A 27,012-nucleotide genomic window follows, 5' to 3' on the forward strand; every position below is an offset into this window, starting at 1 on the left:
TCATTGTTGAATGTGGTGACAGCTGTGAGCTTTTCATTCATGGCTTTTATTATGTTAAGGTAGTTTTCTTCTATTTCTAATTTGGTGTGAGTTTTTAACATGAAAGAATGTTGAGTTTTGTCGAGCGCTTTTTTTTTTTTTGCATCAATTAAGATAGTGATGTGGTATTTGTCCTTCATTGTGTTAACATGTTATTCCATTGATTTTCATATGTTGAACCATCCTTGCATTCCATGAGTAAATCCCACTGGGCTGTGGTGTATGCAGTGGTCCCCTCTCATCCGTGGTTTTGCTTTCTTCAGTTTCAATTGCCTATGGTCAACCTCAGTTCAGGAGCTCATGACTGTCCTTCTGACATATCATCAGAAGGTCAAATAGTAGCCTAACATGTCACAATGCCTCCCTCCCTCACCTCACTCTATCTAATCATGTAGGCATTTTATCATGTCACATCATCACAAAAAGAAGGGTGAATAGAGTAGTACAGTAAGATATTTTGAGAGAGACCACAGTCACATGACTTTTATTACAGTGTGTTGTTATAATTGTTCTATTTTATTATTATGCCTAATTATAAATTAAACTTTATCATACATACGTATGTATAGGGAAAACTCGTATAAAGAAGGGCACTCTTCACAGTTTCAGGCATCCACTGGGGGTCATAGAACATATCCCCTGTGGATAAGTGGTGGGGGGTGGGGTATTGGTCTATAGATTTTCTTGTGTCTTTGTCTGGTTTCGGCATCTGACTAATGCAGGCCTCATAGAATGAGGTTGGAAGAATTCCCCCCTTGCTCCCCCTTTAATTCTTTGAATGACTTTAAGGAGAATTGATATTAATTCATCTTTAAATGTTTGGTAGCATTCTCCAGTGATGCCATCTGTCCCTGGGCTTTTCTTTGCCTTTTTTTTTTTTTTTTTTAAATTACTGCTTCGATTTCCTTCTGGTTACTGATCTGTTAGAGTTTTTATTTCTTCATGATTCATCTTGGTAGGTTGTATGATTCTGGGAATTGATCCATTTCTTCTAGGTTATCCAATTTGTTAGCATATAATTGCTCATAGTAGCCCCATAGAATTCTTTTTACTTCCGTGATAACAGTTGTAATATCCTCTCTTTCATATCTAATTTTCATTTCTAATTTTGGTTATTTGAGTCTCATTTTTTTTCTTAGTGTAGCTGAGGATTTGTCAGTTTTGTTGGTCTTTTTAAAAGAAATTTAGGGGCACCTGGGTGGCTCAGTCAGTTAAATGTCTGACTTTTGACTTCAGCTCAGGTGGTAATCTCATGGTTCATGAGTTCCAGCCCCGTGTCGGGCTTTGTGCTGACAGCACAGAGCCTGCTTGGGATTTGGTCTCTCCCCCACACTCACTCACTCGCTTTCTCTCTCTAAAAATAAATGAATACATAAAACTTAAAAAAAAATTCTTTAAAAATATTCTAAAATTATGGTTTCATTGGTTTGTTTTCTATTCTCTATTGTGTTTACCTCTGCTCTAATCTTTATTAATTAGCTCCTTACTTTCACTAACCTTTTAGTTTATCCTTTTTTAGTTCCTTGAGGTAGAAAGTTAGGTCGTTGTTTTGAGGTCTTTCTTCTTCTTCTTCTTCTTCTTCTTCTTCTTTTTCTTCTTTTTAGATCTTTCTTCTTCTTAATGCAAGTCTACTGCTATAAACTTCCCTCTTAGTATTGTGTTCTGCATATCCTGTAAGTTTTAGTATGTTTTTATTTTCACTTGCTTCCAGAAATTTTCTAAATTTCCTTGTGATTTCTTCTTTGACCCATTGGTTGTTCAAGAGTGAGTTTTTCTCATTTCAAGAGTGACTTTTTAAAGTCTTTACTTTAAAAAGTGACTTTTTAAAGTAGCAAATTATCGCAGCACCTGACTGACTCAGCCGGTAGAGCGTGCAACTCGCGACTCTTGATCTTGGGGTTGTGAGTTTGAGCCTCATGTTGAGTGTAGAGATGACTCAAACAAATAAATCTTAAAAAAAAAGTAGCAAATTATTATTGAAAAGATGAGACTCTTTCCCTTTATTCTTGGATAAAATAGAATTCTATCATTTATGTCTCTTATATTTTGGAATTTAAATAAAATAAAAACATCTTTCAGAGCACAAAGGTAAAAGTCAAAGTCGAAATGCAAATATAATTTCTAGCTTTCGGTTCATTCTGTGAGAGCTTGAGTCCAACATTCTTGCTCTTTGATTTTATAGAAGGTCTCTATGTTGAGTCCAAAGTAACTTTGACGTAGTGTCATGGTGCCCTTCACTTCATAGAATATTTATGGTTTTCTTAGACCTCATAGGATTAATTGGCATGATTGCTAGAACTCCTGGCAAATTATGTTTTCAGTTCTAGTGTTTGAAACATTTATTCAGGGTAGGATAAGGCTGGGGAATGAAGTTTCTGAAACTGACTGCAGAAACGAGGCTGGGCTATGGAATCGGATGGACGCTTTCCCCAGGAAACAGCAGAGACCTCAGTGGGTAGTTGAGGGCCCCTTTAAGTCCATGACGATGATAGAAATCATTCTTTAATGATAATGAAAGCCTACGAAGTGCCATTTTATTTTATTTTATTTTATTTTATTTTATTTATTTTTTATTTTACATCCAAGTTAGTTGGCATATAGTGCAATAATGATTTCAGGAGTAGATTCCAGTGATTCATCCCCTGCGTGTAACACCCAGGGCTCATCCTGACAAGTGTCCTCCTTAATGCCCCTTGCCCTTTTAGACCATCCGCCCACCCACAACCCCTCCAGCCACCCTCAGTTTGTTCTCTGTATTTAAGAGTCTCTTCTGTTTTGTCCCCCTCCTTGTTTTTATATTATTTTCGCTTCTCTTCTTTAGGTTCATCTGTTTTGTATCCTAAATTCCACATATGAGTAAAATCATATGATATTTGTATTTCTCTAATTTTTCTAATGTTTATTTATTTATTTTGGAGAGAGATTGAGAGCGGGCAGGGGAGGGGGCAGAGAGAGAAGGAGACAGAATCCCAAGCAGGGTCCACGCTGTTAGCACAGAGCCCAATTCAGGGCTTGAACCCACAAACCATGGGATCACAACCTGAGCTGACTCAGCCGACTGTCACCCAGACGCCCCGAAGTGCTGGGTTTTTAATATGTTGTCACTAATCCTCAAAATGATATTATTATTCCTATTTTCTGAGAAGACTGAGGCTCAGAGAAGTGAGGCAACTTCCTCAGGCCCCGCGGGCACAGAGCTGGGAACATGGGCTCAGACCCAGGTTCCTGTGCATCCAGGGCTGATGCTCCTGTCGCTGTGTTAGGCTGCTTCCCGCAAAGCTGTCCAGGTCAGCACTGACATCAGCTCATAAAAAGTGCTTGATATAATTACTGTTGGGAAATCCTCCCTCCTGTATGTCCCATGCTGTGTGCTGCTGTCAGGAGCGGTGACGTTCCAAGAGGCCCCTGTGGGTGCTGACGGAACAGAGGCAGTCCTGAGGGTGACTCTAAACAGAGACTTCTGGCAGAGAGTCTGAGAGACAGGACTGCCTGGAAGGAAGGGACTGTGGGGGCTGGGCTCCAAGGACAGAACTGGCCATGTGCTACGAGCAGAAGCCTGGGTCTCCTGCCCCCTTTTGTCAGCCATGTGCGTGCAAGGGCTCGTGGCTAGTGTCTGCTCTCAACAATATTATCTTAGGAAGGAAAGAAGGGAGGGAGTGTGGAGGGTTGGTTATCTGCAGCCATCATATTGTGTGTGTATGTACATGTATACGTATTAACATTTAAACACTAACCTTCCTTGCAGAAATTTTCTAAGGCCTCTGTAGATGCTTCTTTTTAATTTACAGAATAATGAGTTTGGTTCCTCTAATAAACTGTTGTAGAACAGCCAACCAGAAATACATGGCTTTCTAGATTGAGTCTAAGACTCTTGGTTTTCCGGGTAGAACTTAGTGATTCATTTATTTTGTTTCTCTGGCTTTTATGGGCTTCCAGGGATGTTAGTTCCCATCCACTTGGAAGTTGGAAACCCAAACAGTAGCATCTAATTATTCCTCCGTGGTCAAGTTCCTATAGATGTCTCATTACGAGAGAATTCCGAAAAGAGAAAGAAGCTTGCTGGGCATTCTGAATATTAGGATTAAAATAGCTTCCAGGACGTTTCAAATATGTTTACAATCATGCGGGAATTTTTCTGTAATCAGAGTTCCAAATTAACCAAGTCGGGGCATCTGCAGCCTGTGGATGGGTATATGTTTGTTTTCTTTTCTCTGGGGTTTTTTCAGCCTGGTGCTTAAGAACAAAATCTCCTTTGGAACTTGTCCAGCACCCAGCGGCTGTGCTTTGTGTTGCCAATTAAGACTTCGATTGGGGGCTTGATTTGGAATCCTTGGGAAAAGCTTTGTTTCCATTAGTCAAAGGAAAAAAGGCAGACAATCCGGGGGAAGACATTGTAGGTCATACCTTGCTCAGTGGGGATGCTGCAGCACAATAGAATAACATTTCCACTGGCTCAGAACAGAGACAATCACTCATTCTTTCCGCTCCAAAGTAGAGTTTTACAATAGGGCAGAGCTGTGAGAAGACAGATCAAAAGAACAAAACTGGTACAAAACAGAGCATTATTTAAAAAGCGCTCCGTTCCAAGCATAAGATAGGGTGGTAAACATCTATCGCTTCCAAATAAACAACTGACCGTCCTTTGGAAAAAATGGTTACGCTTGTTAGAAATACGCATTTGTAAGTGCACCAGTCAGTGCCGGACAGACACACGATTTCAAAAGTTGGGTTTAAAAAAGGTTGTTGTTTTTTTTAAAGTTTATTTACTTATTTTGAGAGAGAGTGCGAGCAGGGTAGGAGGAGAGAGAGAGAGAGAGAGAGAGAGAGAGAGAGAGAGAGAGAGAGAGAGAAGCCCAAGCAGGCTCTGCACTGTCAGCACAGAGCTGTTGAGGGGCTCGAACTCATGAGCCGTGAGATCATGACCCAAGCTGAGATCAAGAGTTAGACACTTAACCAACTGAGCCACCCAGGCATCCCTGATTTTATGGGTCTTTAAAAATTATTACTTCTTTTTTAAAAATTTTTTTTAACGTTTATTTATTTTTGAGACAGAGAGAGACAGAGCATGAACAGGGGAGGGGCAGAGAGAGAGGGAGACAGAGAATCTGAAACAGGCTCCAGGCTCTGAGCGGTCAGCACAGAGCCCAACGCAGGGCTCAAACTCACGGACCGTGAGATCATGACCTGAGATAAAGTCGGACACTTAACCGACCGAGCTACCCAGGCGCCCCTAAAAATTATTACTTCTAATATATTTCCTCATCACTTGGAGCTATTGAGATGTAGGCGTTAAACTCACGTTTTGAGTCTGTTTCTGTAGCAAAATAGCAGTGGAAGTGTTCTGCTACTGCACGGAGAAGATGAGTTGACACCTGTCCCTTTCTCAGAAGTCCTGGAGTCACCCCTCTGGGCTTAGGGAGTGGCTTCATATGTACGAGAAAAGCTTCTTCTGATCTGTCAGATTCTAAGTGACCAGGCTTCCTAGGAAATGACTTGATTTCTGCCACAAAGATACAGCAGAAGAGAAAGACCAGACCATTTTGTGATTATTGAAGTGGGTGGTCGCCTGCAAGCATCGTAACTTGCAAGACAAACGGTCAATGCCTGATAAGTATTTGTTGAGTGGCTAATTGTTTTAATTGAGTATGATCACCCCGGTTCTCAGGACAAATGACGTTATCAGAAAATCTCTAGTGGTACACAGGAGTGACCTGTCAGATTTCTAGGTTTTTTTTTTTTTATGTTTTCATTTTATTTCTGAGAGAGAGAGGGAGACACAGAATCCAAAGCAGGCTCCAGGCTCTGAGCTGTCAGCACAGAGCCCGGTGTGAGGCTCGAACTCATGAACCGCGAGATCATGACTAGAGCTGAAGTCGGACGCTTAACCGACTGAGCCACCCGGGCGCCCCTCTTTTTTTTTTTTTTTAATTGTAAAAGTTGGAGATCTTCTTGCAAAATGGTAGAAAACTGACCCTTGATTCCAAATCACGTAATGAAAGAAAGACACAATTGTCAGCTTATCATGCTTAGAGTTACTGTCCAACCAGAAGAAGAAAGCTTGCCACTCTCCTCTGCTCACCAGTCACCTTGCAAAAATTTTATTATGTCTGAAATTTCATTTGAATTGGCAAAAACGTTGAATGGGTACATAATGTAATGTAAAGAACCGTTACATTTTCAGACCTTAGAAGGTTTTTGGTTCAGGAGTGGGGGTAGAGACCAGAAGGGAAAAGAAGAAACCGTACCCATGGGGTTCTATACCAAAACTACTTTCCTTGCTCTAAACACTAGAAAATGTACTCCACGGCGTGCAGTCTCTCACCAGCCAGTCCCACCACTTGCAAAATGAAGGGATTGTTTTTCCCTTGCCGTCCGGAGGGAACATAACTTCTTTGATATTCCCTGCTGGTTATTTAAGGAGGCTTCTCGCAGTGAGTATACAGCGTTACTCCTTCTGGCTGCCCTTGATCCTGCGAATGTCTGGTCTTCCAGCTTTATTTTCTGTCCTTCTCTTTGAGTCCTGGTAAATCCTCTTTAATTCGTAAGAGCCCTTGGCTCTCAAAAGGAAATATCTTCGTCCCCCCCCCCCCAAATGTATACAACAATAGTAGATTTTTTAAAAGCTTAGCATTTTAATGCAAATGTGGGCATGAGAGATATCTGGGTAGAGCTGGGATGAATTGTATCCAAGTGTGTGTATGCAGATGGAAGCGTTTTCCGTGTCGATGGGCGGTGTGCGTTCCGTTGTTGATCGAAGCTTACCAAAATATTTTTCCACGCTTTTGTTCCCGCGCTCGGTTTAGTCCACGGTGTCTCTGGGCCTCTTACGCATAGATTGAACAGGCGTGTGTCTTCCAAAGGCACGCAAACAGCACAGCTGGACACACAGGTGAGGGTACTTAGATTTGTTTTCACCGCCCAGAGCGCCGGGTCCCTTTAGCGTGCAGCGTTCAGGTTCGCAGTGTCTCCCGTTGGTTGAGCCTCAAACCACGCATCCATATTAATCGTTGACATTTGTTGGAGTTTTAGACGTTCAGCAGGCCCTCCCACCCATGTCCTTGGGTGTTTCGTGAACTGTCGCCCTTCTTCAGCAGGAAGCCCAGCAGAGAGAACAGGGTGGGGGCGGGGGTGGGGGGAGTACCCTCACGAAGTTCTTCGCGTGTGTGGCCTGTCCCTGCCACCGCTGTTTCCACGTCTCCATCACTGGTGTCCCGTTAGCTCTTCCAGCGACCCAGCTCAGCGTCGTCAGAAAACCGGTTAATGTTTGCCACCGTTGATTAATAATCATGGTTTCTCAGCTCCTTAAGGGTGTTTGGTACAAGTCTTTAAGTGGCCGTGAACTTGCCATGAACTCCCCTAGGGACACCACGCGGGTGACGCTCTGGGCCGGTCACCTGCTGTGGTGCCTTCCGGGGGCCCTCCAGGGGCCAGGCAGCGTGCCTGCGAGCCCCTCGCCAGATGCCAGGCAGAGAAAGATCCCGCGGCGTTAAAGCAGCTTGCTGTGTGTCGTCGCTGGCAGAAATTAAACTTCGAGCGCAAGGGTTTCTGTAATTTTTAGACCTCAGTCCCAAATTTCAGAAATGTCGTGCTCTCCTAAGATCTGTAATTTCCTGGTCCCCAAATTGAGCCTTCTAAAAATGCACGTTCTGACCTCGAGGCGTGCCCATTTGGATCCGGCTGTAGGATTCAAATCCGGCTGCGAATCCAAAGCTTCCTCAGTCACCAAGAAGGCTGTGCAGACAGCATATCACATCCCCACAATTATGGTCACCTTATTTATGTTTGCTCACCCAGAGAGCCAGATGGCTTTTCAAATCCGACACACCGTGAGGTTTTAAAAAAACATGCCAAGAGATTCTTCGCTGAGCCATCGGCAGTCCCAACAGGGAAAGGACTAGAGCTGGCCTGAAGGGAGGGGACGAGGACAGAGGAAGAAGAGAGACCGGGGGCACGGCTGTGCTGTGTCGTCAGGGGAAAGGGTTCCTCCCAGGAGCCTGGCCTTGGCCTCACGTCCCTGGCGCCTGTGTCCCAAAGTGTGGCCTGGTCTGCCCCCTCCCTGGGGCTGAGCTCTCACAGCCACCTGGCATTTCTGTCACGTCCCCGTCTCCTCCTGCGGCCCCAGCGCCACCTGTGCCCCGCATCCTCCCACCTTCGGCCCCTCTCTCTGGCCTTCGTTCCTTTCTCTGCTGCCTGGCTCCCACTCCCCACTCCCTGGGCAGGCCCCTCCCCACAGCCCCTGCCCGGGACCCGCACCGCCAGCCAGCCCTCTCCTTCTTTCTTACTGGGCCGGTGCTAAGTTAGAGCCCTTCGCGTCTCTTCCTGTGACAGGCTCAAATGTGATACTCCGTTCATTTATTCTTTTTTTTTCATCTTTTTCATGTAATAAGTATCTAGCTTCTTTACTAGGCTCTTGAAATACGTAAGAATGATCAAGGAGATGGGATCCCAAGGAATGTGTGGCCTAGTGATGAGGATAAAAACTTTACAGGGAGGCCTGTAATACATGTATGTGCTCCAAGAACAGCACGACTTACCCTTCATGTCCACGAACTACCTGTGCACGGGCCATCCTTCTTCCTAGAACAGGCTCTTCCCTACTGTGGAATTATAACATGTTCAAGCCATTTGTTTGATCTCCCCCAGAAATCTGCAGGATTCAGGAGATCTTCACAGCTGTCGCACCCCAGACCCTCAACCAGTCTAGCCCCCCCCCCCCCACAACCGGCTATACTTACGTGGGTACTACCTGCAAACAAAGGCATCATACGTGGAGTGGAATGTTTCTGTCACTGCCGGTGGCACTCTGTTTGCATTTGTCTTTAGACCAGAGTTCTTCAGCACCAGCACTACCGACTTTGGGGGCCGGATCGTTCTTTGTATCAGGATGTCCTGGGCATTGCAGGTGTTAGTAGCATCCCTGGCCTCTACCCACTGGATGCCAGCAGGAGCCCTCTCCCCCCACTCGTGACAACCAAAGGTATCTCCAGACATTGCCCAATGTCCTCTGGGGGTGAAGTCACCCCTGGCTGAGCACCACTGGTTTAGACTGAAGCCTGCTCAAGGGCAGGATACTTCCCATGAAGCTGCTGGAGCGCTCACAAGGTTGTTGGGATGTTTTCTTTCAGTTTCTGCCATGACTTTGCTGTCTTTAAAAAAAATTTTTTTTTAATGTTTATTTATTTTTGAGAGAGAGAGACAGAGTGCAAGCCAGGGAGGGGCAGAGAGAGGAGGAGACACAGAATCCGAAGCAGACTCCAGGCTCTGAGCTGTCAGCACAGAGCCCAACATGGGGCTCGAACTCATGAACTGTGAAATCATGACCTGAGCCAAAGTCGGACGCTCAACCGACTAAGCCTCCCAGGCGCCCCTGCTATGACTTTGACCCGGACTAATGACCACAGTTCCAAAGGCAGTGAGCAGAGACATTGATCCCAACTGCCATTCTGCAGAGAATAACATCCATCCATACACACACACACACACACACACACACACACACACACACACACGTTTACACATATTGTATAGTTAGGGCTTTAGAATCAATCCCTTTAAAAAAAAATTTTTTTTAACGTTTATTTATTTTTGAGACAGAGCATGAACGGGGGAGGGGCAGAGAGAGAGGGAGACACAGAATCGGAAGCAGGCTCCAGGCTCTGAGCCATCAGCCCAGAGCCCGACGCGGGGCTCGAACTCACAGACTGCGAGATCGTGACCTGAGCCGAAGTCGGACGCTTAACCGACTGAGCCACCCAGGCGCCCCCCTTTCTAAATATCCATATAGAAATATGATCTACGTGTATATGTTTGCCCTCGGCAATAAAATAAAATCACGGTTAAGAATCTCATTGTCATTTCTGTGTGGCCTCAGTACCATCAAGAGGACCAGCTCCTCCGAGCGAGTATCTCCTGGCGGTCGAAGGGAAAGCTGCGGAGATTCCAAAGGAAACCGAACCCGCACGGGATCTACAAGCAGTACTTCCAGCGGCAAAAAGAACAGTGAAAGGTAAGGGCATCTTCCCTGCTGGTCCCACCGTTCAGAGGTTTCGTTGCCTCTTTTCCCCCAGCGATGAATCAGAAGAGCGCCCAGTGTGTACGCGCTCCCGCCCGCGGAGCGCCCTTCTCCTGAGCGTGGTGGGCGCTACTCAAGCCCCCCATTTGAGGCGGATGCTCATCACCCTTCACACCGCTCGTTGTCCAGGTGGAAAACCTTAACTGGACGTCCCAGCACCCTCGTGCAGGCCGAAGTAGCTCCTGAGAATTTGCTCGGCCCCAAGTCCGTGGAATTGGGGAAGCCATTCTGAATTTCCCTACGGAACACTTCACACTTCTAGTACCTTCTGCTGTCATTCAGAAATTAATTTCGGTGGGTTGTTTAAGTGCGTCGACAGTATTTTCTAAGGTAGACCGACTGGGTGAGAAGCTGGAGGTTTAGGATTTGTTAGAAACCATCTTGAATACCGAGCTAACACCAGAAATGGGAACCATTTCTTTGCGGTTTCCTGAAATACGCACGCTTATAATTGAGCATTTCCCTTTGAGGTTAATTTATAACGGATTATGACCAACACCTCTACGACTAACAGTAACCTTTTATTAGTGAAAGCTCCTTGTTGGCATTTTCAGAGCCTGTTTTATGTTTATGAATGTGCGTGTTTGTGAGATCGTTTCTCTGTGTAGATACCTGCCTTTTTAAACCTTGTGCTTCCATTCTGTGCCTTTATTCTCTCTGTTGAGCAAGGCTGAGGAAGGAGTCTCAGCTTCACAGGCTAAACGTGTCCCCCCTGCCCCAAATGTTTATGTAAGGAGAAGGCTTAGTCATAAAGCAGTGGACTCCAACCCACAGGCTGTAAAAATTCCAAGTTTGTAAATCTATTCTGATTCAGTCCCGTAAGGAGGCCTGAATTGTTTTTCAGTTTTATCCCTAAAAGATAGCTTCTGTAGGAAAGATGCAGGCAATGCTAACATCAGCAGGTTAGGGCCACAGTTGATTAACGGTCCCGGAGACCACTGATGTGGGGTTCTGCCTTCTAATTTAGGCTATTAGTACTTCTTATCAGAAGATTATGCTAATTAGGTGATAATACCTTTGAAATAAGGCCAAGTGGTTACTATGACAGTAGAGTATAAATGGGTCATGCCGTGTGGCCTTCAGGCTTCTTGAATGTAGGGTAAGCTTGGAAGTTGACCTGAAGTGTCTAGATCTGGGCAGTTCTTAAAACCTTGGCTCCTTCTGTGCACATCTGATTTTTGTTAAGAATTTCCAAAAAAGAATCCGCATTGTGCAAACACCAGATCTGTTTTATCTCCTAAATCCTATGGCTTTGATAAATGTTCTGGGTAAATATTTCCATAAAAGATATTTGCAAAGGAGTTGTGTGTGTGTGTGTGTGTGTGTGTGTGTTTTGTTTTGTTTTGTTTTGTTTTTAATGCCACAGCAGGAGACTTCGACTTAGAAATGAGGGGCCAGGAAAATCCACCGATCATTTTCTAAAAATAATTCAAGCAACTAAACATGTCCATTTAAAAATAAGCCCCGTGCCTCATTAAGACCCAGGAGTAGTTGAGGCCCACGTAGCCCCGAGCTGGTTGAGTTGCTCCCACACACCTGAGGAGTTTCAGAAAGAAAGTTCTTGCCTTCTCTTAGGGAATTGCTTGTCCTGGCAGATACCTTCAGGGGCCCGTAGAAATATTAGCGCAGTAACTCAGACAGAAAGAAACAGCTAAGAAGCAATCGCACTGAAGGTCAAGTTGGTGACTCAGCCTCTGCCTGACCCTCTCCTTCCTTCTCCTCCTCCCTTCCCGCCTGAGCAGCCCCACCCTTGAGCTGCCTCGACCCGGCATCAAAGCAGAGGTCGCGTCTCGTTGACCGATGCCTGGACTCTGGGACTTAAAGCGTGCAGAGAAAGGTATAGAAAGGTGGCCCTCACATAACCCCCTTCGAAACACCGTGGTACTCAGTGGTCGAAGATAGTAACATCTCTGGCTCGTTGCTCTGATATTGGTCTGTGGTTCCCGGATGCTAGCTTACATTTCCAGAGCTCGTCTTCCTTGGCTACCGGGGGCAGCAAGACAAGGCGGAAAGGACACGGGGTCTCTGGAGTAAGAGGAAGGTCTGGGTTCGTCGACCAGTTCTGCCGCGTGACGCCTTCGAGCCTCCGCTTTTGCCGCGGTGCCTTAGGGATTAGTACATCCCTAATTGCCTCCCATCTTATCAATGAGCTGACTGGTGGGAAAGCACTCAGCACGAGGCTTGGCACTCAGTCACGGGCCTCGTGTCGTGGCAGCTGTTACAAAGTGAGACCTGCGCCAGGCAGAGGAAAACCATTTACGAGGCTTTCCAAAATGCTGAGCTTTTATTCCCTGGCTCGTAAGATAAGGGCTCGTAAGAGAAAGCGATTCATCTTTTCTCTGGTCTGACACGCGTTGCATGGTGTTCACGCGAGCGATGCGGTCCTGCGAGCACAACCCGGGTTCTGGCAAGATCTAGAAGCGCTCGGGGGCGGGGCGGGGGGGGAGCGCTAAGTATCACACGGCTTCGCAGTTGTGCACGTGGCATCAGGATGAGCCAGGCGGGCTCGCCAGGATGCTAGCGACGGAGAGGCAGAGCGGGGGGGGGGGGGGGGGGGGGGGCGGCTTCGGTTGGGTCCTGTTTGTGGAAGGAGGACGTCCCGCACGCACGCCGGTGCCGTGACTTGTGTGAAACAGACTGGCTCCAGATCTCCCATTACCGCACGCCATATGCAGCGCTGTCTTCAGAGCATGTGGCACTTGCGCGAAAATTAGAAAAAGCCGCCTCTTACTCAAGGAAAACAGTTCCACCTCGGCATACAGATTTCTCAGTAACAATTACAGCAGCCGTAAGCTCCTCCATGCATATCGCACGAACCTTAATGTTGAACATAAAACGATAGTGGTTTTGAGATCTTCGGCATTCACCTCTTCTAAAATAGACTAATGTACTTAAAAATATCTATGAAAATAGAAACTGTGTTCTTTTGTGGGTTGCAGTCCTCTTCTGCCGGCTTCTCATCTTCTTTGGAAATGGTCGCTGGATTTGACAGTCATTCTTGTGACATTGGGGACTTTTCTCTTTGAATGTTTAACATCTTATTATTTTTTAAATTTTTTTACATGTGTATTCATTTTTGAGAGACAGAGTGTGAGCGGGGGAGGGGCAGAGAGAGAGGGAGACGCAGAATCCGAAGCAGGCTCCGGGCTCCGAGCTGTCGGCACAGAGCCTGACACGGGGCTCGAACCCACAAACTGTGAGATCATGACCTGAGCTGAAGTCAGACGCTCAACCGACTAAGCCACCCAGACACCCCAGAATGTTTGATGTTTTAGAATACTTTGCTTGTATCAAAACACAAAATTTTTTTAATGTTCATTTATTTTTGAGAGAGAGAGAGCACAAGCAGGGGAGGGGCAGAGAGAAAGGGAGACACAGGATCTGAAGCAGGCTCCAGGCTCCGAGCTGTCAGCACAAAGCCTGATGTGGGGCTGAGACTCACGTACCACGAGATCATAACCTGAACCAAGTCGGACGTTAAACTGACCGAGCCACCCAGGTGCCCCTGAAACCACAAATTTTTAACAGCACTTAATCTGTGTGCTGGCAAACTTCTATAAGAACAAAAGCAACATATGGCAATGTGATATTTATTTCACGTATTGTTCATGATAAATATTAACAATTATATAGTGATTTTGTGTCATAGTGAAGTACTTATTAAATTTAAATAGGAAATCAACAGTAACATTCTCATGAATGACCTGTGCTATCTAATGTAACCAGTGTACTAAGGCAATAGGGAATTTTTTTTTTATTAAAAAAAAGTATTTTGTATCCGAGAAACAGCTACTACTTAGAATGCAATTTATGTTGGATGTTGCCAGACTGATTAAGTGTTTCAGTTAGAAAACTGCCCCCCCCTTTGTAATTCTGACTGGACTGACATATATCAGCTTTGTAAATAAGACACTTCGTTCCCAGCAAAAAGTTGTCGTAAAGGAGTTATTTTGTTAGAACAGGAAATGTTTCAGCCACCTGCTGGAAACCTCATCAGAACACACATTTAAACCCTGCATTTTAGGGGCGCCTGGGTGGCTCAGTCGGTTAAGCGTCTGACTTCGGCTCAGGTTGTGATCTCGCAGTCCGTGAGTTCGAGCCCCGCATCGGGCTCTGTGCTGACAGCTCGGAGCCTGGAGCCTGTTTCAGATTCTGTGTCTCCCTCTCTCTGACCCTTCCCTGTTCATGCTCTGTCTCCCCCTGTCTCAAAAATAAATAAAACGTTAAAAAAAAACCCTGCATTTTAGAGTCAACAAATGTGGGGGGAGGGGACGCTTCAAAATAAGAAAGATGTGAAAGTATCCCCTTAGATGCTCTTTTGTATTGAACAACCTCAACATCTGTGCCAGCCATTTTATAGGGTCCAGAACCCTGAGCTGGAGACTCTGAGCTCTGTCCGTCCCGAAGCTGTAACATTCCACGAAATAGTCTTTTCAGTGACACCTTGAGGTCCTCAAGGCTCAGATTTGTTCTTTTATTTCACCATCACTGATAGTGCAATCTGGAGCTTAATCCTCAGCCTGGGTTTCTGGCCCCCCATGTGCTGGCCCCCCAGCCTCTCTTGTGCCCTGGTAGTCATGGCTAATACCGGCTCTCGCTTGTCCCCAGCAAGATTTTTTTTTCTTTGAGATAATTTACTTATTACACAAGTAGCATATGTGTCTTAGGAAATCCAGATGTCCAAAAAAGAAGTGAAAATCTCACTACTTAGAGACCTCAGAGCTAACGTTTTATTCCGTTTCCATCTAGACTTTACTTCTAGGGTACTGTGTGTCTGGTGTATCATTTAAATACATTTGTCACCTTCTTTTTCATTTGCTTCATAGCCATGTTTTTGTGGCAGGAAACATACTCTGACAGTGTAACTTCAGAGGCGGATCATTATTTAGCTAGGCAAATATACTTCAGTTGGACATCAGGTGCCAGCAAGGTTTTTCTGATCCAGTCAGGCCAGCCCGACATCTAGAACAATGCCCAGATGTTTGCAAGAACCCTCAGCACGGAGCTTGCCTGCTGTTGGCACTCCATCCACGGTGGCCGTGATGATTACCTTCTACCCCAAGTGTTGGAGCTGATGTCGGTGTGCCTGCTCGCCCTGGCAGTGCCCCTCTTCTTTGGGACGTTCTGGAATTCCCCAACTCCCGTTGCCACCCTCACCCTGACCTGAAAAGGGAGGAAGGAATCAGAAATCCTGAACAATTTTGTATCACCTTACCCCTTCCCTCCCACAGCACTGCCTAAGTTATTGAGCACGTACGGTGCACAGAACACAGTGTAAGGCAAAGTGGGACGTGGAAAGGCCCGGCACACACACAGACCCATTCCCTCCACAAACGTCAACGACACATTCAACTGAAAAGGGCCAGTTTCCTAGTTTCCAAAGGACTCAACACAAACAGAAAAAAGACAATCAGCTCACTAGAAAAACGGGCAGAGGATTTGAACAGGCAGTTTGCTGAGAAGGAAGTACAAATAGCCAACTGACTAAAGAAAAGATAATCAGACCCACTCTTAATTAAAGAAATGCAAATCTCAGTAAGAAGATAGCATATGGAGAAAAAGCTTTATTGTATTATAAAATAAAACACAGATACGAAAAGGAAAAAAAAAGGAAAGAAAGAACGCCCCACACAAGCAAATGCAGAGCTTAATCAATTACACCTTCTAGCACTTATTTTTTTTTTTTAATTTTTTTTTCAACGTTTATTTATTTTTGGGACAGAGAGAGACAGAGCATGAACGGGGGAGGGGCAGAGAGAGAGGGAGACACAGAATCGGAAACAGGCTCCAGGCTCCGAGCCATCAGCCCAGAGCCCGACGCGGGGCTCGAACTCCCGGACCGCGAGATCGTGACCTGGCTGAAGTCGGACGCTTAACCGACTGCGCCACCCAGGCGCCCCCTTCTAGCACTTATTAAGTGGAGGGTTTTTCCTTCTCCTGAGTGACATGTGTATGTGTCTGGAGATTTGGTGGCGGTGGGTGGTTGGATATATTTGGAGGAACTCTAGCTGATCCTTCAGGACCCAGCTCAGGACACCCCTTTCTCTGGGAAGCTTGGCCTGGCCCTTGGGTCTGAGTCCGTTGCCTTTCAGATTGCTTTGCACCTGCTGGTTATCTTTCTCTATACCTGTAACTCCCTCCCCATTCGCCCCATGCCCATACATACCCCTTGCCCTCCCTTAAGCTTCGGGAAGGCAGAAGCTGTTGTTTATTATTCTTTGTATCCCTAACTCTTTGCACAGGGCCTGGCACACAGTAACTGCTCAGTAAATGTTTGTGGAGTGAATGAAAGAATATATATTTAATTTAAAACAAAACAAAACAAAACAACAACAAAAAAAACCAGTCATTTAAGAACTATGTAAACAGCACCACCTATTGGTAGATGATTTTAACACCACCCTTCAGATTCTGAAACATTTTGCCCTGGAAATTAGGTGTCTTAAGTTAAGCATCTTCGCTTTACTGAAAGGGTTGTTCAGTCCCCGAGCCATGGGGTCATTTATCTTTTAACACATGTTAAAATAATAAGTGTTCACATTCTTTATATTTTAGTTTTGAGGCTGGTAGGCAGGGGGCCTGGAGGTTACATGTAGGTTCTCGTCAGCAATGTTGGGAGCAAGAGGGGAGTGATAGAAGTGAAAACCGCGTATTGGGCACTCCATTACATGCGCAGTTTGATCTTGCCAACACCCTGGACCTTACAGTGGTTTTAGTCCCATTTTGTAGGTGAAAGAAACTAAGACGTGGAGGTAGAGCGACTTACCCAATCCGAACACAGACCCAGCTGACTTCAAAATCTGGGCAGGTTCTGCCACACTGAGCTGGAGGTGTTGGCTGGAAATGTCTATGAAGCAGTCTTTGTCCCCAAGTAGGGTCTCCAGTGACTTCCAAACTCTTTGAGATGTTTCCTCCATGACCCCATTTCTAGTAGAAAGCTGCTTAAGGGCATTTATGTAGAGAATCATTACTTACATAGTAAAGTATTTTGGTTGCCAGCGGGAATATTATTTCATCAAGTGAGATCGTTTCAAAAGGAGTCCTGGTACGTATGGCAAGAGCTTCGATTTTTATAGGTGAACAAATGTCAGGGAGATAACATGTTTCACTTTGGAGTCGTGTCCTTTCTGATCGAGCCTCGTAAATCATTTTCGAAGGCAAGTATCTCTGCTCAAACAGCATTGACCCCTGTTGGCTGTGCTCTAATCCTGGTCACCCAGGGGTCCCTGTTACACGCGTCCCCCATGTGTCAGATCCGCAGCATGCAGGACCTGGGCTCCTGAGCCCCCTTTCAGGCACGTGGGGTAAATTAGGTAACAGGTGGGCAGGTGCGGAAGTTCCGAGTGCAGATCCCACTACAGAGGTGGGCACAGCGCAGGGAGTGCCGTTAAATCGGAGTCTGAGCCCCTGCCCGACTCCCCTCCCCATACACACCCAGCCTGCCGTGTGGCGAGGTGAGCGTTAGCAGATGAAAAGAAAAAACAGCCACTAGGAGACCACCCTGCGCCCAGAGTCCCCGGTGAGCGTTATCGGGGAGTTAATAACATGCGATGTAGACTCAGGTGGTCGTAGCCGCTGCATGGTTGTGAGCTCACGGCTCAGGGTGGGGGCTTTTCCTCAGCTCAACTGTTTGATTTTCTCTTGCTGCCCCCAGATCCAGCCGCCGGTCTGGCACAGGCTCCCGGCTGCCTCGCATCCTCCGTGAGTCCCCAGGTACCGCTTCCTTATGAGAACCCTTGAGAAGGTCTCCCGAGCCAGCCAGCTCAAGGAAACACACAGCCAGAGTCTTTCCGCAAGTCATCCTGCCAGAACAGAGCAGTAAAAACCATACCCGACCGTGACACCGTTCACTCGGGAGGTATTGGCCACTGCCAAGGGCAGATTAGCCAAGAGATGAGGGTCTGCTCACCAGAGGGGAAACCCTTCCTCTCCGCTGGGCTGATGTCTCTCGTGGGCTTCCCGGGGGAGGTGGGGGGCATCTGTGTCAGCTCCCCACGGGGACAGGGATGCGTGAAGCCTCACGCCTCCCCCTACGGAACCACACCGTGGCTGTGCAGGGAGCGTTAACGTCACCCACTCACGTTTTTCCACTTAGCTCACGCTAAGGAACAGGTGATCAGAGACCAACTACGCGGCCCTGGGGCGGCGGTCTCCTCCCGTACCAAGTGAACTTGCAGCCCGGGCCCGTTTTCAGCAGTGTCGGGTTCCCAGGGTCCCCTTTCAATCTCCTGGCAGTGAGTTCTGGAAAGGGCAGGTGTTCAGCGTGTGGCTCCGGTTGAGAGATTTTGAGCGGAGGCCGCAGCATCTTTAATCCTGCATCACGGCTGTCGTAACACCCTCTACGGGTTTGCCCCTCTGTTACTGCTGCTCCAGAGGTTTGTGCTTAAAAGTTTTGCACCCACGAGTGGATGTTTCCCTGGCACTGTGTTGCTGTTGGTGGTGGGGCGCCTGGGTGGCGCAGTCGGTTAAGCGTCCGACTTCAGCCAGGTCACGATCTCGCGGTCCGTGAGTTCGAGCCCCGCGTCGGGCTCTGGGCTGATGGCTCGGAGCCTGGAGCCTGTTTCCGATTCTGTGTCTCCCTCTCTCTCTGCCCCTTCCCTGTTCATGCTCTGTCTCTCTCTGTCCCAAAAATAAATAAAAAACATTGAAAAAAAAATTTTTAAGAAAGGTGGTGGTGCAGAGGCAGGAATAATGGATTCAAGAGTAAAGACAGTATTTTTTTTTTGCTTTAAAAATGTAGCTTGCTGGGGCACCTGGGTGGCTCAGTCGGCCGAGTGTCCGACTCTTGATTTTGGTTCAGGTCATGATCTCGTGGTTTATGAGTTCAAGCCCCACATCGGGCTCTGTGCTGACAGTGCAGAACCTGCTTGAGATTCTCTCTCTCTCCCTTTCCCTCTGCCTCTCTCTCTCTCTCTCTCTCTCTCTAAAAAATAAGTAAACATTTAAAAAAGAATATAAGAAAAATGTAGCCTTCTATAAAAGTGGGGGAAAAAATGTAGCTTTCTCAAGGAATGGGACACAGCAATAGCATCCTTTCTAAATACAATATGCCCAAAATGTGATGCGCAGTTCAGAGCACAAGGTGAGAACGGTGCCTTTCTCCATGACCCTCAGCTGTTCACACCCACACTGCCTTTTCTAGTGTTTTAATAGATAGATCTTTTTTGTTTTAAGTTTTTATTTATTTTTGGGACAGAGAGAGACAGAGCATGAGCAGGGGAGGGGCAGAGAGAGGGGGAGACACAGAATCCGAAGGAGGCTCCAGGCTCCGAGCTGTCAGCACAGAGCCCGACGCAGGGCTTGAACCCACGGACCGTGAGATCACGACCTGAGCTGAAGGCGGACGCTTAACCGACGGAGCCACCCAGGCGCCCCTAATAGATAGATCTTTGATTCTTCCTGTAATGTCACAAGCCTGGCCTCAGGAGTCCACGGGCCTCCCTGTGTCTGGAACTCGAACTGCCCTACAGATCGCTCTTTCTAAGAGGAACATAGTTCATAATTGTTCTTCTCAATCTCCAGGGAAGGTTCTGGATTGCTTGTTCCTGCATTTGGGGCTTTTGTGTCTTTCCACTTCTGTGATTAAAGTCATGACGGAAAGATGGCTCTCGTGTCTTCTGATTCCCTACCTGGCTTCCCCGTCATTGTGTTCCTGTAGCCGGTAGGCTTGTGCTGCCGTCTTCTGCTTTGGCCCTTCCTCCCGTGTCCTCACCCTGCTCGTGACTCGCATCATATGTGAAAGTCGGAGTTAAGACCTATGTTTCCGCTTAGATGATCACAGGACTGTCACTCCCGCTCTGACAGCGAGAACAAGCCGGTGATCGACAGAAGCGTGGCTATTTTAAACCCACCGTGGAGCTGAGGTCACAAAGTAATGTGATGAACTAAAACCCACACGGCAACGAGCCTGTCTTAGGAGAGACGGGTCCACGGCTGCTTTTATCCTGGGCTGAGCTGCAGAGGAGAGGGGCCGTCGGGGATCACGTCAAAAGAAAGCAGCCGAAAGCTCACAGAATAATTCAGCCGGGTGTGGACTGTCGTGGTCGTTTGGAATTTTTACAAGCCCCATGCACAGGGGGCGCTTCACACACACACGTGCGTGCACACACACACGTACGCACGCACGCACCCCTTTCTGCAGACCTTCAGTGAGCTCGTGACAGATCAGGAGCAGGTCCGGAGTGCAGGAAGGAAGACATCCCCTCTGAAACACAGGCACATCAGCTGCTGTCGTACGAGGGCAGGGCAGGGGAACCAAGAGAAATCATCTACCCTGTGGACCAGGTGCCTGCAAGAACGGTTACCCCTGAAGGAGGGACAGGAGAGCTGACAGAGAGCCCATGGTCAAGTCTGAGGACCCACTGGGAGAGTCCGGGGAGCCCTGCACCACCCACCCCCTGCCCCCAGCCTTGCCGTCACAGCAGCAAGCAGAGCAGAGACCCCCGCCCTGACTGCGTTTACCCGCCACTGGGTGAGGGAGGAACAGCATGAGAGGGCTGCTGGGAGCCGTGCAGAGAACTGCCACTGGCTGGGGCACAGGGTGTGTCGGGAGGACCCCAGGACGTTGCAGAGCCTCAGAGGCCTCCCTGGGAAGCGGCTTGGAGCACGGACAACACAGGGGCCGTGGGACGGTGTCCAGGAGGGGGGGAAGCCAGGCCAGTCACCTGTCACAGGAGCTCCGGGCACGTGGGAGGGACACCAGCGATGGGGCAGCTAGACTCGTGGACCAGGGGACAGCAGAGAGAGATGCAGACAAAGAAATAAAATTGTCAGGAGAGATGGCACTAGGGCCTCGAGGCCAGTGTGGCACTTTGAGTTTTGTGTCATGCTTTCAGAGTAAGTTTTTTTTTTTAATATCTTTTATTTAAAAATTTTTTCTTTTAAGTTTATTGAGAGAGAGAGAGAGAGAGAGAGAGAGAATATGCATGGGAGGGGCAGAGAGGGAGAGAGAGAATCCCAGGCAGGCTCCACGCTGTCCGTGCAGAGCCCGACATACGGCTCGAACTCACGAACTGTGAGATCGTGACCTGAGCTGAAATCAAGAGTCAGACGCTTAACCGACTGAGCCCCCCAGGCGCCCCTCTCAGAGTAGTTTTCGATGACCAAAGGCGAGAGTCCCGAAAACTAAGCCCGCAACAGCCCCAACTACGTAAAGCACACTTGAACTGACTGCCGAGCACTTCCAAAGCATCGGTCAGGAGTTTACCCCCTGGTACGGCATCAAATTATCTGGAAGTCCAATGTATTGATAATATTATTTATTATATGCTGGGGTTAAGGCTGATTCTTACTGGTGGTGTTTCTGAATGTATTTCAAGAAAAAACTGGAGGAGAAATGTAACATCGGGACTATATCTGCTCAGGTACTTTTTGGAAACTACGCACACACACCAACCTGTGTGCCTCTGTGGCTCTCTCGGGGGCGGGTTTCGTTTACGTGGTCGGTCTTGTTCCATGTCTTAAAGCAGGAGGCAAATCCAGGAAGCAGGGCATACGGGGCAGATGGTGTAGACACCGGAGTCTCGCAGACCTGGGTTGAACGGGAGACACTTCCTGCCCTGCCTGAGGGTCCCTTCCCTTGTCTGGCAGGCAGGTGGTGACCTCTTCCGGCAGGTGCTTGTCCTGGGAAGTGGTCGCATGCTCTGCTGCTCATGCCAGCTCATCCCGGGGAAGCCTGCCCCTGGGGCTGTCCCTAGTCCGTCGGCAGCGTGACCGTGAATGCTCTGGGGATTTGGTTTCCCGGGTGCAGTCGTGGGGTGGTCCCAGCCCGGCAGAAATCCGCGGTGGGGCCCCCACAACACTGATGAGACGGCCGCGGCCCCGATATTCCTTATGTTTTCCCTCTTTTCCTTCTCACAGTAGCTACCCTGCCAGGAGCTGGGTGTGTCAGCAAGTCCTACGTCAGGAACTTTCTGGTTTTAAATAAGTGCTTTCAATCATCCGTGAGAAGAGCAAACCTTTGCGTGTGTAGACGTGGCCGTTCGCATCCCGACCAAGCACGTTTTCCTGCCGCAGACACTCACCTGCGCTCGTAAACAGCTCAGTTGTGGCGGCAAAGCGGGGGTCACAATCTCTTGCACCTGGTTTTAGACGTTCTCACGTACATTTGTCCCTCTCTGCAGTTGCGTGGTTTTGTTTCTCTCGTTAGCGAGAATCACCGGCACAGCGTCAGTGTGACCGGCCTGTGCTGCCACCGGTGAGCTGGGGGGTCTTTCGTGAATGAGGTTAAGCACCGGCCACACCAGCCTCCCTCTAAACCCTGTTTCTGTTTTGTCTCCGCAGCAAACCCAAGGAGCCCGTCTTCAGCGCAGGTAAGTCCCGTTCAACTTTTGTGCGCGTGCCCCTCGGTCCCCTCAGGACTTGGGGGACGCACGCGGAGCGGTTCCGGGGGCCTCTTGTCACGTGCGGAGTCTGCGTGGCGGGGCTGACAGGCTGAGGCCCAGGAAGCCCGTGCCCACGGGTCGGGGCTCAGATCCCAGGCACGGCCTGTGACTTGGTCGCAAAGACTAGACCCTTTCCCTTACCCCCTTGAAGACCGATTCAAGATGCGTCAACAAGGAGGAAGAGTGAGGCGCCACCACACGTGTGAAAGCCGAACTTCTAGGTTGAAGATCGTGTGTGGCCTTTCTTGTTCCTCCCTCTCCCCTGGGGCTCCCGAGGCAACACCTCTGATAGGAAAGCTCTCTGATGCGTTAAGTGATCACTTTGTCCAAAAGGAGCTTTTTTTTTTTTTTTTTACTCTCTCTTTCTGCCTTCAGTCTCCTAAACTGCAAACTAATAGTTCATGATGTACCTTTCCATATACCTTTTCTTTTTTCTTTTTGTGAACCCGTTTTATAGTAAGGTAGATGCTATTGTTAGGATATTAACCTTCTTCAAAAGCGCATCGAAAATGCAAAATCGTTGACGGGTATGTCACCCGTTAAACAAACCCGTCTCATTTTAACTTTGGGTTTTCCCCCCTTCGATTCCGAACTGGAACTGATGTAAAAGTCAGCCCCCCGTAGGTAGCGGCATGTGCTTTATTTAGGATTCGTTTCCTGTTCGGGAAGCATGAAATCACGCGCTGAAAACTATAATCGCCCTATGCCTGTGGAGCCAGGTCCTGAGCCCCCCACAGGCTCCTCTGCAGGGGCGGGGGGCCACCCCCCCCCAAGAGCTAGCTGCCCCAGGTCCCTCCTGCAGTTCTCGCTATCTCTTCATCTAGCGCTTCTGTCCCTGTCTCCGAAATCACAAGGGAAACGCCGGGTGATACACTGCAAAGGTAGGCGGCATTTCTGAAATCTCACAGCTCTCTCAACAAAGCTGCTACCCAGGCTGCAGAACCCTTTTCCGTACGGCCAAGCAGATACTCTCCTCGTACGAAAACGTGTCTATCACACAAGCCACTGCACCTGAAGTTAAACAGCAGTCCTGCGCCTTTACTTGGATGGGTTTTGATAAGTAGCTGTACATTCGATCTGGCTTGGTTACCGGCTGGTTTTGCAGGAACTCTGAAGGATTCGTAGAAACCCTAAGAGAGCTATAGGGTGGCCCTGGATGTCCCGCTGCGGCTGGCCTCTCGCTCCGCACCTTCCGGTGGGCGGCTGCGTGCTGTGGTCCTCACCTGCCTGGAAAATCCCATTGCCTTCCCTGGCTGTGTTTCGATCTTAGACATAGAATGCCCAAATTGCCAGGGCAAAGCAATGCCAAGGCAAAATTCAGGGCTTTTGGGGGGGCCTCGTTCAGTGGTTTAGCATCGTGCGATAAGTAAGCCTCGGTCCCGAGGATTTAACCAGCACGCGGCTACGGTGCGCTCAGTGTTTCACACACACTGATTATTACAGCCACGGAGGGCTCTGCCGTGCTGCGGAGATGGCGTCATAGCCTCTTTGTTACCCATCCACGTTCTGTGCCTCCTCGCGTACAAAGACAGTTGAGGGAACCGCTTGTCCTCAGCTCTGTGCTTTGCTGGCATCTGCTTTCTTCTCCCTTCTGTCCTCTGCCGGGCGCTCCTAGGTCCTGCCGGTGTGGCGGCCACACCGTCCGATGAGCCCAGATTAGGGGGAGGGACTAAAGAAGAGAAGAGGTTTGGGGCGAGGGGGGGAGCCGGGGCCCGGAGCTGGGTAGATGTGTAGGGCGGTGGAGACACTTCCGGCCAGACAGGAGGGTCCAGGTGGGGCGCTCAAGGCCGGTGCGGCCACTTAGGGGAGAGCAGGCAGGATGCTAGACGTTTGGATCCAGCAGGTAAGAGGGCGGGCAAAGGACATTGCGTGGAGGAAGGACTTGGTGGAATCCACTTGGGGCCTCGACGGGTTTGGCTGCAGAATATAAAATGCCCGGGGAGGGGCAGTGACAAGACAGCCTCGGGTACCAGGACCTCTGCTCGGCTGGTCCCGGCGGATCTGGGGAGGACGGACCCTGTGGCGGCATCCTCATGGAGCGCCCACGGAACAGAGCGCCTGGCACGCCGTCTGCAGGCTGAGCGTGTATTGCCCCTTACTTAAAAGTCAGACTTAATATGTGGCGTGAAGAATGCATCACACGCATGTGAGGCCTGACATGCACGTGTGCACTAACATAAAGCTGGGACGGCCTCTTAGTGTGCGGGGGGCTCGCATGCGGCATTTGAGGGTCCTTAGGAGCAAGATTTACAAAAGTGACTTGTAAATGTGGTGCTCACGGCACCATAGTTATCTCGTGACTTTTCCTCACCGATGTCCCCTCCGCCGGTGTTTCTTCTCTCGAGTTAATGTGCCGCTATGGCTGGAGCGACCCAGTTTAAATGCCGTGGAGGCCTGGTCCTGGGATCGGCAGTGAGTTCTAACCGAATTCGTCAGGAACTCACAGGACATTTTCCTTGGACATTATATCCTGAAAGCGAGCAGAAACCCCCACCTTGTTTCTTTTTTAAAACTGCACGTGTCCCAGGTTGATGTAGTACTGGGTTTTACTTTTGCCCCCGTAATGACTTCTTGAGACGTCAGAAGTTATTTTATTATAAAAATGCTTGTTCTAGAAGCTTCTGTTTCTCAGCATCTCCCCCTAACGGGTCTTTAGTCCTTCTGTTTTCTTTCAAGCTTATCTTTGAGCGTTTTCCTTCTTGTGTGTACCCCAGCATGCACTCTTGCTGATTTTGTGTTCTTTATACTCGAAAAATGTGTCCAGCAGATAAGATACATAAAGGTATATTTTTACATTGCGATATAACAAAAGGATCTAAGTGTCGAAAGATGCCTTATGAATTTCGCTACTGGAATTGTATATACATGGAAATCACTGACAACTCTAAGTGGATTTTTTGCATTGGTTGTAATTTTGCGAGGTGGCATTTCCCTCCCCCCCCCCCCGCGATGGCGAAGACAAGTGTAAGCACTGAGTCTCTCGTGGAAAAACAATGGAATCTAGCTCTTCCCTCCCTATTACAATTTCTCACGTATTTCACGTAGTTGAGGAAGCAGCACGTCCAGCGTAAACAGGGTGAAAACTTTGGTTTTCAATGGTGCGACTTCAGGTTTCTGTTATTTCCCCCCCCCCCAACCCCACCCCCAACACGTTAATTAGAAATCACGTGAAGAGTAGCTAGACCCTTTCCTGGGACATTAAGAGGAGAAAGAAATAGACATTTGTTTTCAGATCCACCGCGCCCAGAGGCGTCTTAACTGATGTCTTTGTTCTTGTTGTAGAAGAGGGATACGTAAAAATGTTTCTTCGCGGACGCCCTGTTACCATGTACCTGCCCAGAGATCAAGTGGACTCTTATAATTTGGAAGCAAAGGTAGAGCTTCCCACCAAGAGACTGAAACTGGAATGGGTGTATCCTTTATTCACCGATGAGGCCAAACAGTCTATCCACACTGAAATTTTTTTTTTTTTTTTTGATTTAACAAAATGGGCCATATGTGAGAACCCCGTACGGTGTCCTTGCAAATAGGCTCCGTGAGTGCTGCTGGCTAGGGGGACACTGACCTATCATTCCTGAATGAAAGATGGTGGTTCTTGCTCAAATACGTATGCATTTATTTCCCGACAAGAAAATATTAAGGTTCATAGGATTGGCTGGATGGTTGGGGTTTTGTTTGTTCGTTCGTTTTTAAAGAGCCGTGAGAAAAGGCCTCACTTTCTGGCTTGAATTTTAATCTTTCCAACAGAATAAAGGTAGTTAAAAACTGGGCTGGTTGCCTGGGTGGCTCAGTCCGTTGAGCGTCTGACTCTTGATTTCAGCTCAGGTCACGATCTGACAGCTTGTGAGTTCCACGCTGACAGCGACGAGTCTGTTTGGGATTGATATTCTCTCTCTCTCTCTCTCTCTCTCTCTCTCTCTCTCTCTCTCTCTCTCCCTCTCTCTCCCTCTCCCCCCCTCTCCCCCCTCCCCCCTCCCTCTCTCTCCCTCTCTCCCTCCCCCCCTTCCCACTCATGCTTTCTCTCTCCCTCTCAAAATAAATAAATAAACTTTATACAAATAAAGGTAGTTAAACACTAAGAGAAAAGCAAACTGAATGAAAATAATCACAAATGCGTAGAGTTTAGGATTCTAATGAGATTGAAAGCCGGTTATTTGTAACACTAGTTGGCGCCTGCTTAGTGAGCTCTGCAGGGGCACACGGAAACAGCATGGAAACTCAAGAAGATGCTGAACTTGCGAACTTATGAAAATGAGAATGTCAGAAATTGAACTAAACCGTGCTGGCAGGAGGTTTTTGAACCCGAAGAGTGATACACTGGAAGGAAGGACGGACAGGCATTCCCCCCCCCGAAACCAGGTGGGGGCCTGGCCAGCCCTGGGAACCTAACAGCAAGGTCAACACTAATTAAAGGAGTAACATCAGACTGGGAATAATACCCCAGTCCTGAAGGAACGGAGTAGATACAGGCGTAAAGAAAATCCACATGTGGCGTAGATAGAACGCTACTTTAAGAAA

General features: G+C 48.1%; 1 protein-coding gene across 4 annotated transcripts in view; it reads left to right on the top strand.

Moving 5' to 3' along the window:
• EML1 (EMAP like 1) overlaps window positions 1-27,012 on the top strand; it is a 187,538-nt gene that overhangs the window by 126,695 nt on the left and 33,831 nt on the right. For 3 of the 4 annotated variants that reach the window (XM_006933114.5, XM_045060506.1, XM_023256205.2), the window contains exons 4-7: window positions 9,911-10,045; window positions 22,394-22,422; window positions 23,319-23,375; window positions 25,777-25,906. In XM_006933114.5, the coding sequence (XP_006933176.1) occupies window positions 9,911-10,045; window positions 22,394-22,422; window positions 23,319-23,375; window positions 25,777-25,906 (351 nt within the window). The remainder of the gene's footprint in view (window positions 1-9,910; window positions 10,046-22,393; window positions 22,423-23,318; window positions 23,376-25,776; window positions 25,907-27,012) is intronic. The other variant, XM_023256206.2, reaches the window with a different exon arrangement.

Source organism: Felis catus, chromosome B3 (assembly GCF_018350175.1).
Source record: "Felis catus isolate Fca126 chromosome B3, F.catus_Fca126_mat1.0, whole genome shotgun sequence".
NCBI lineage: Eukaryota > Metazoa > Chordata > Mammalia > Carnivora > Felidae > Felis > Felis catus.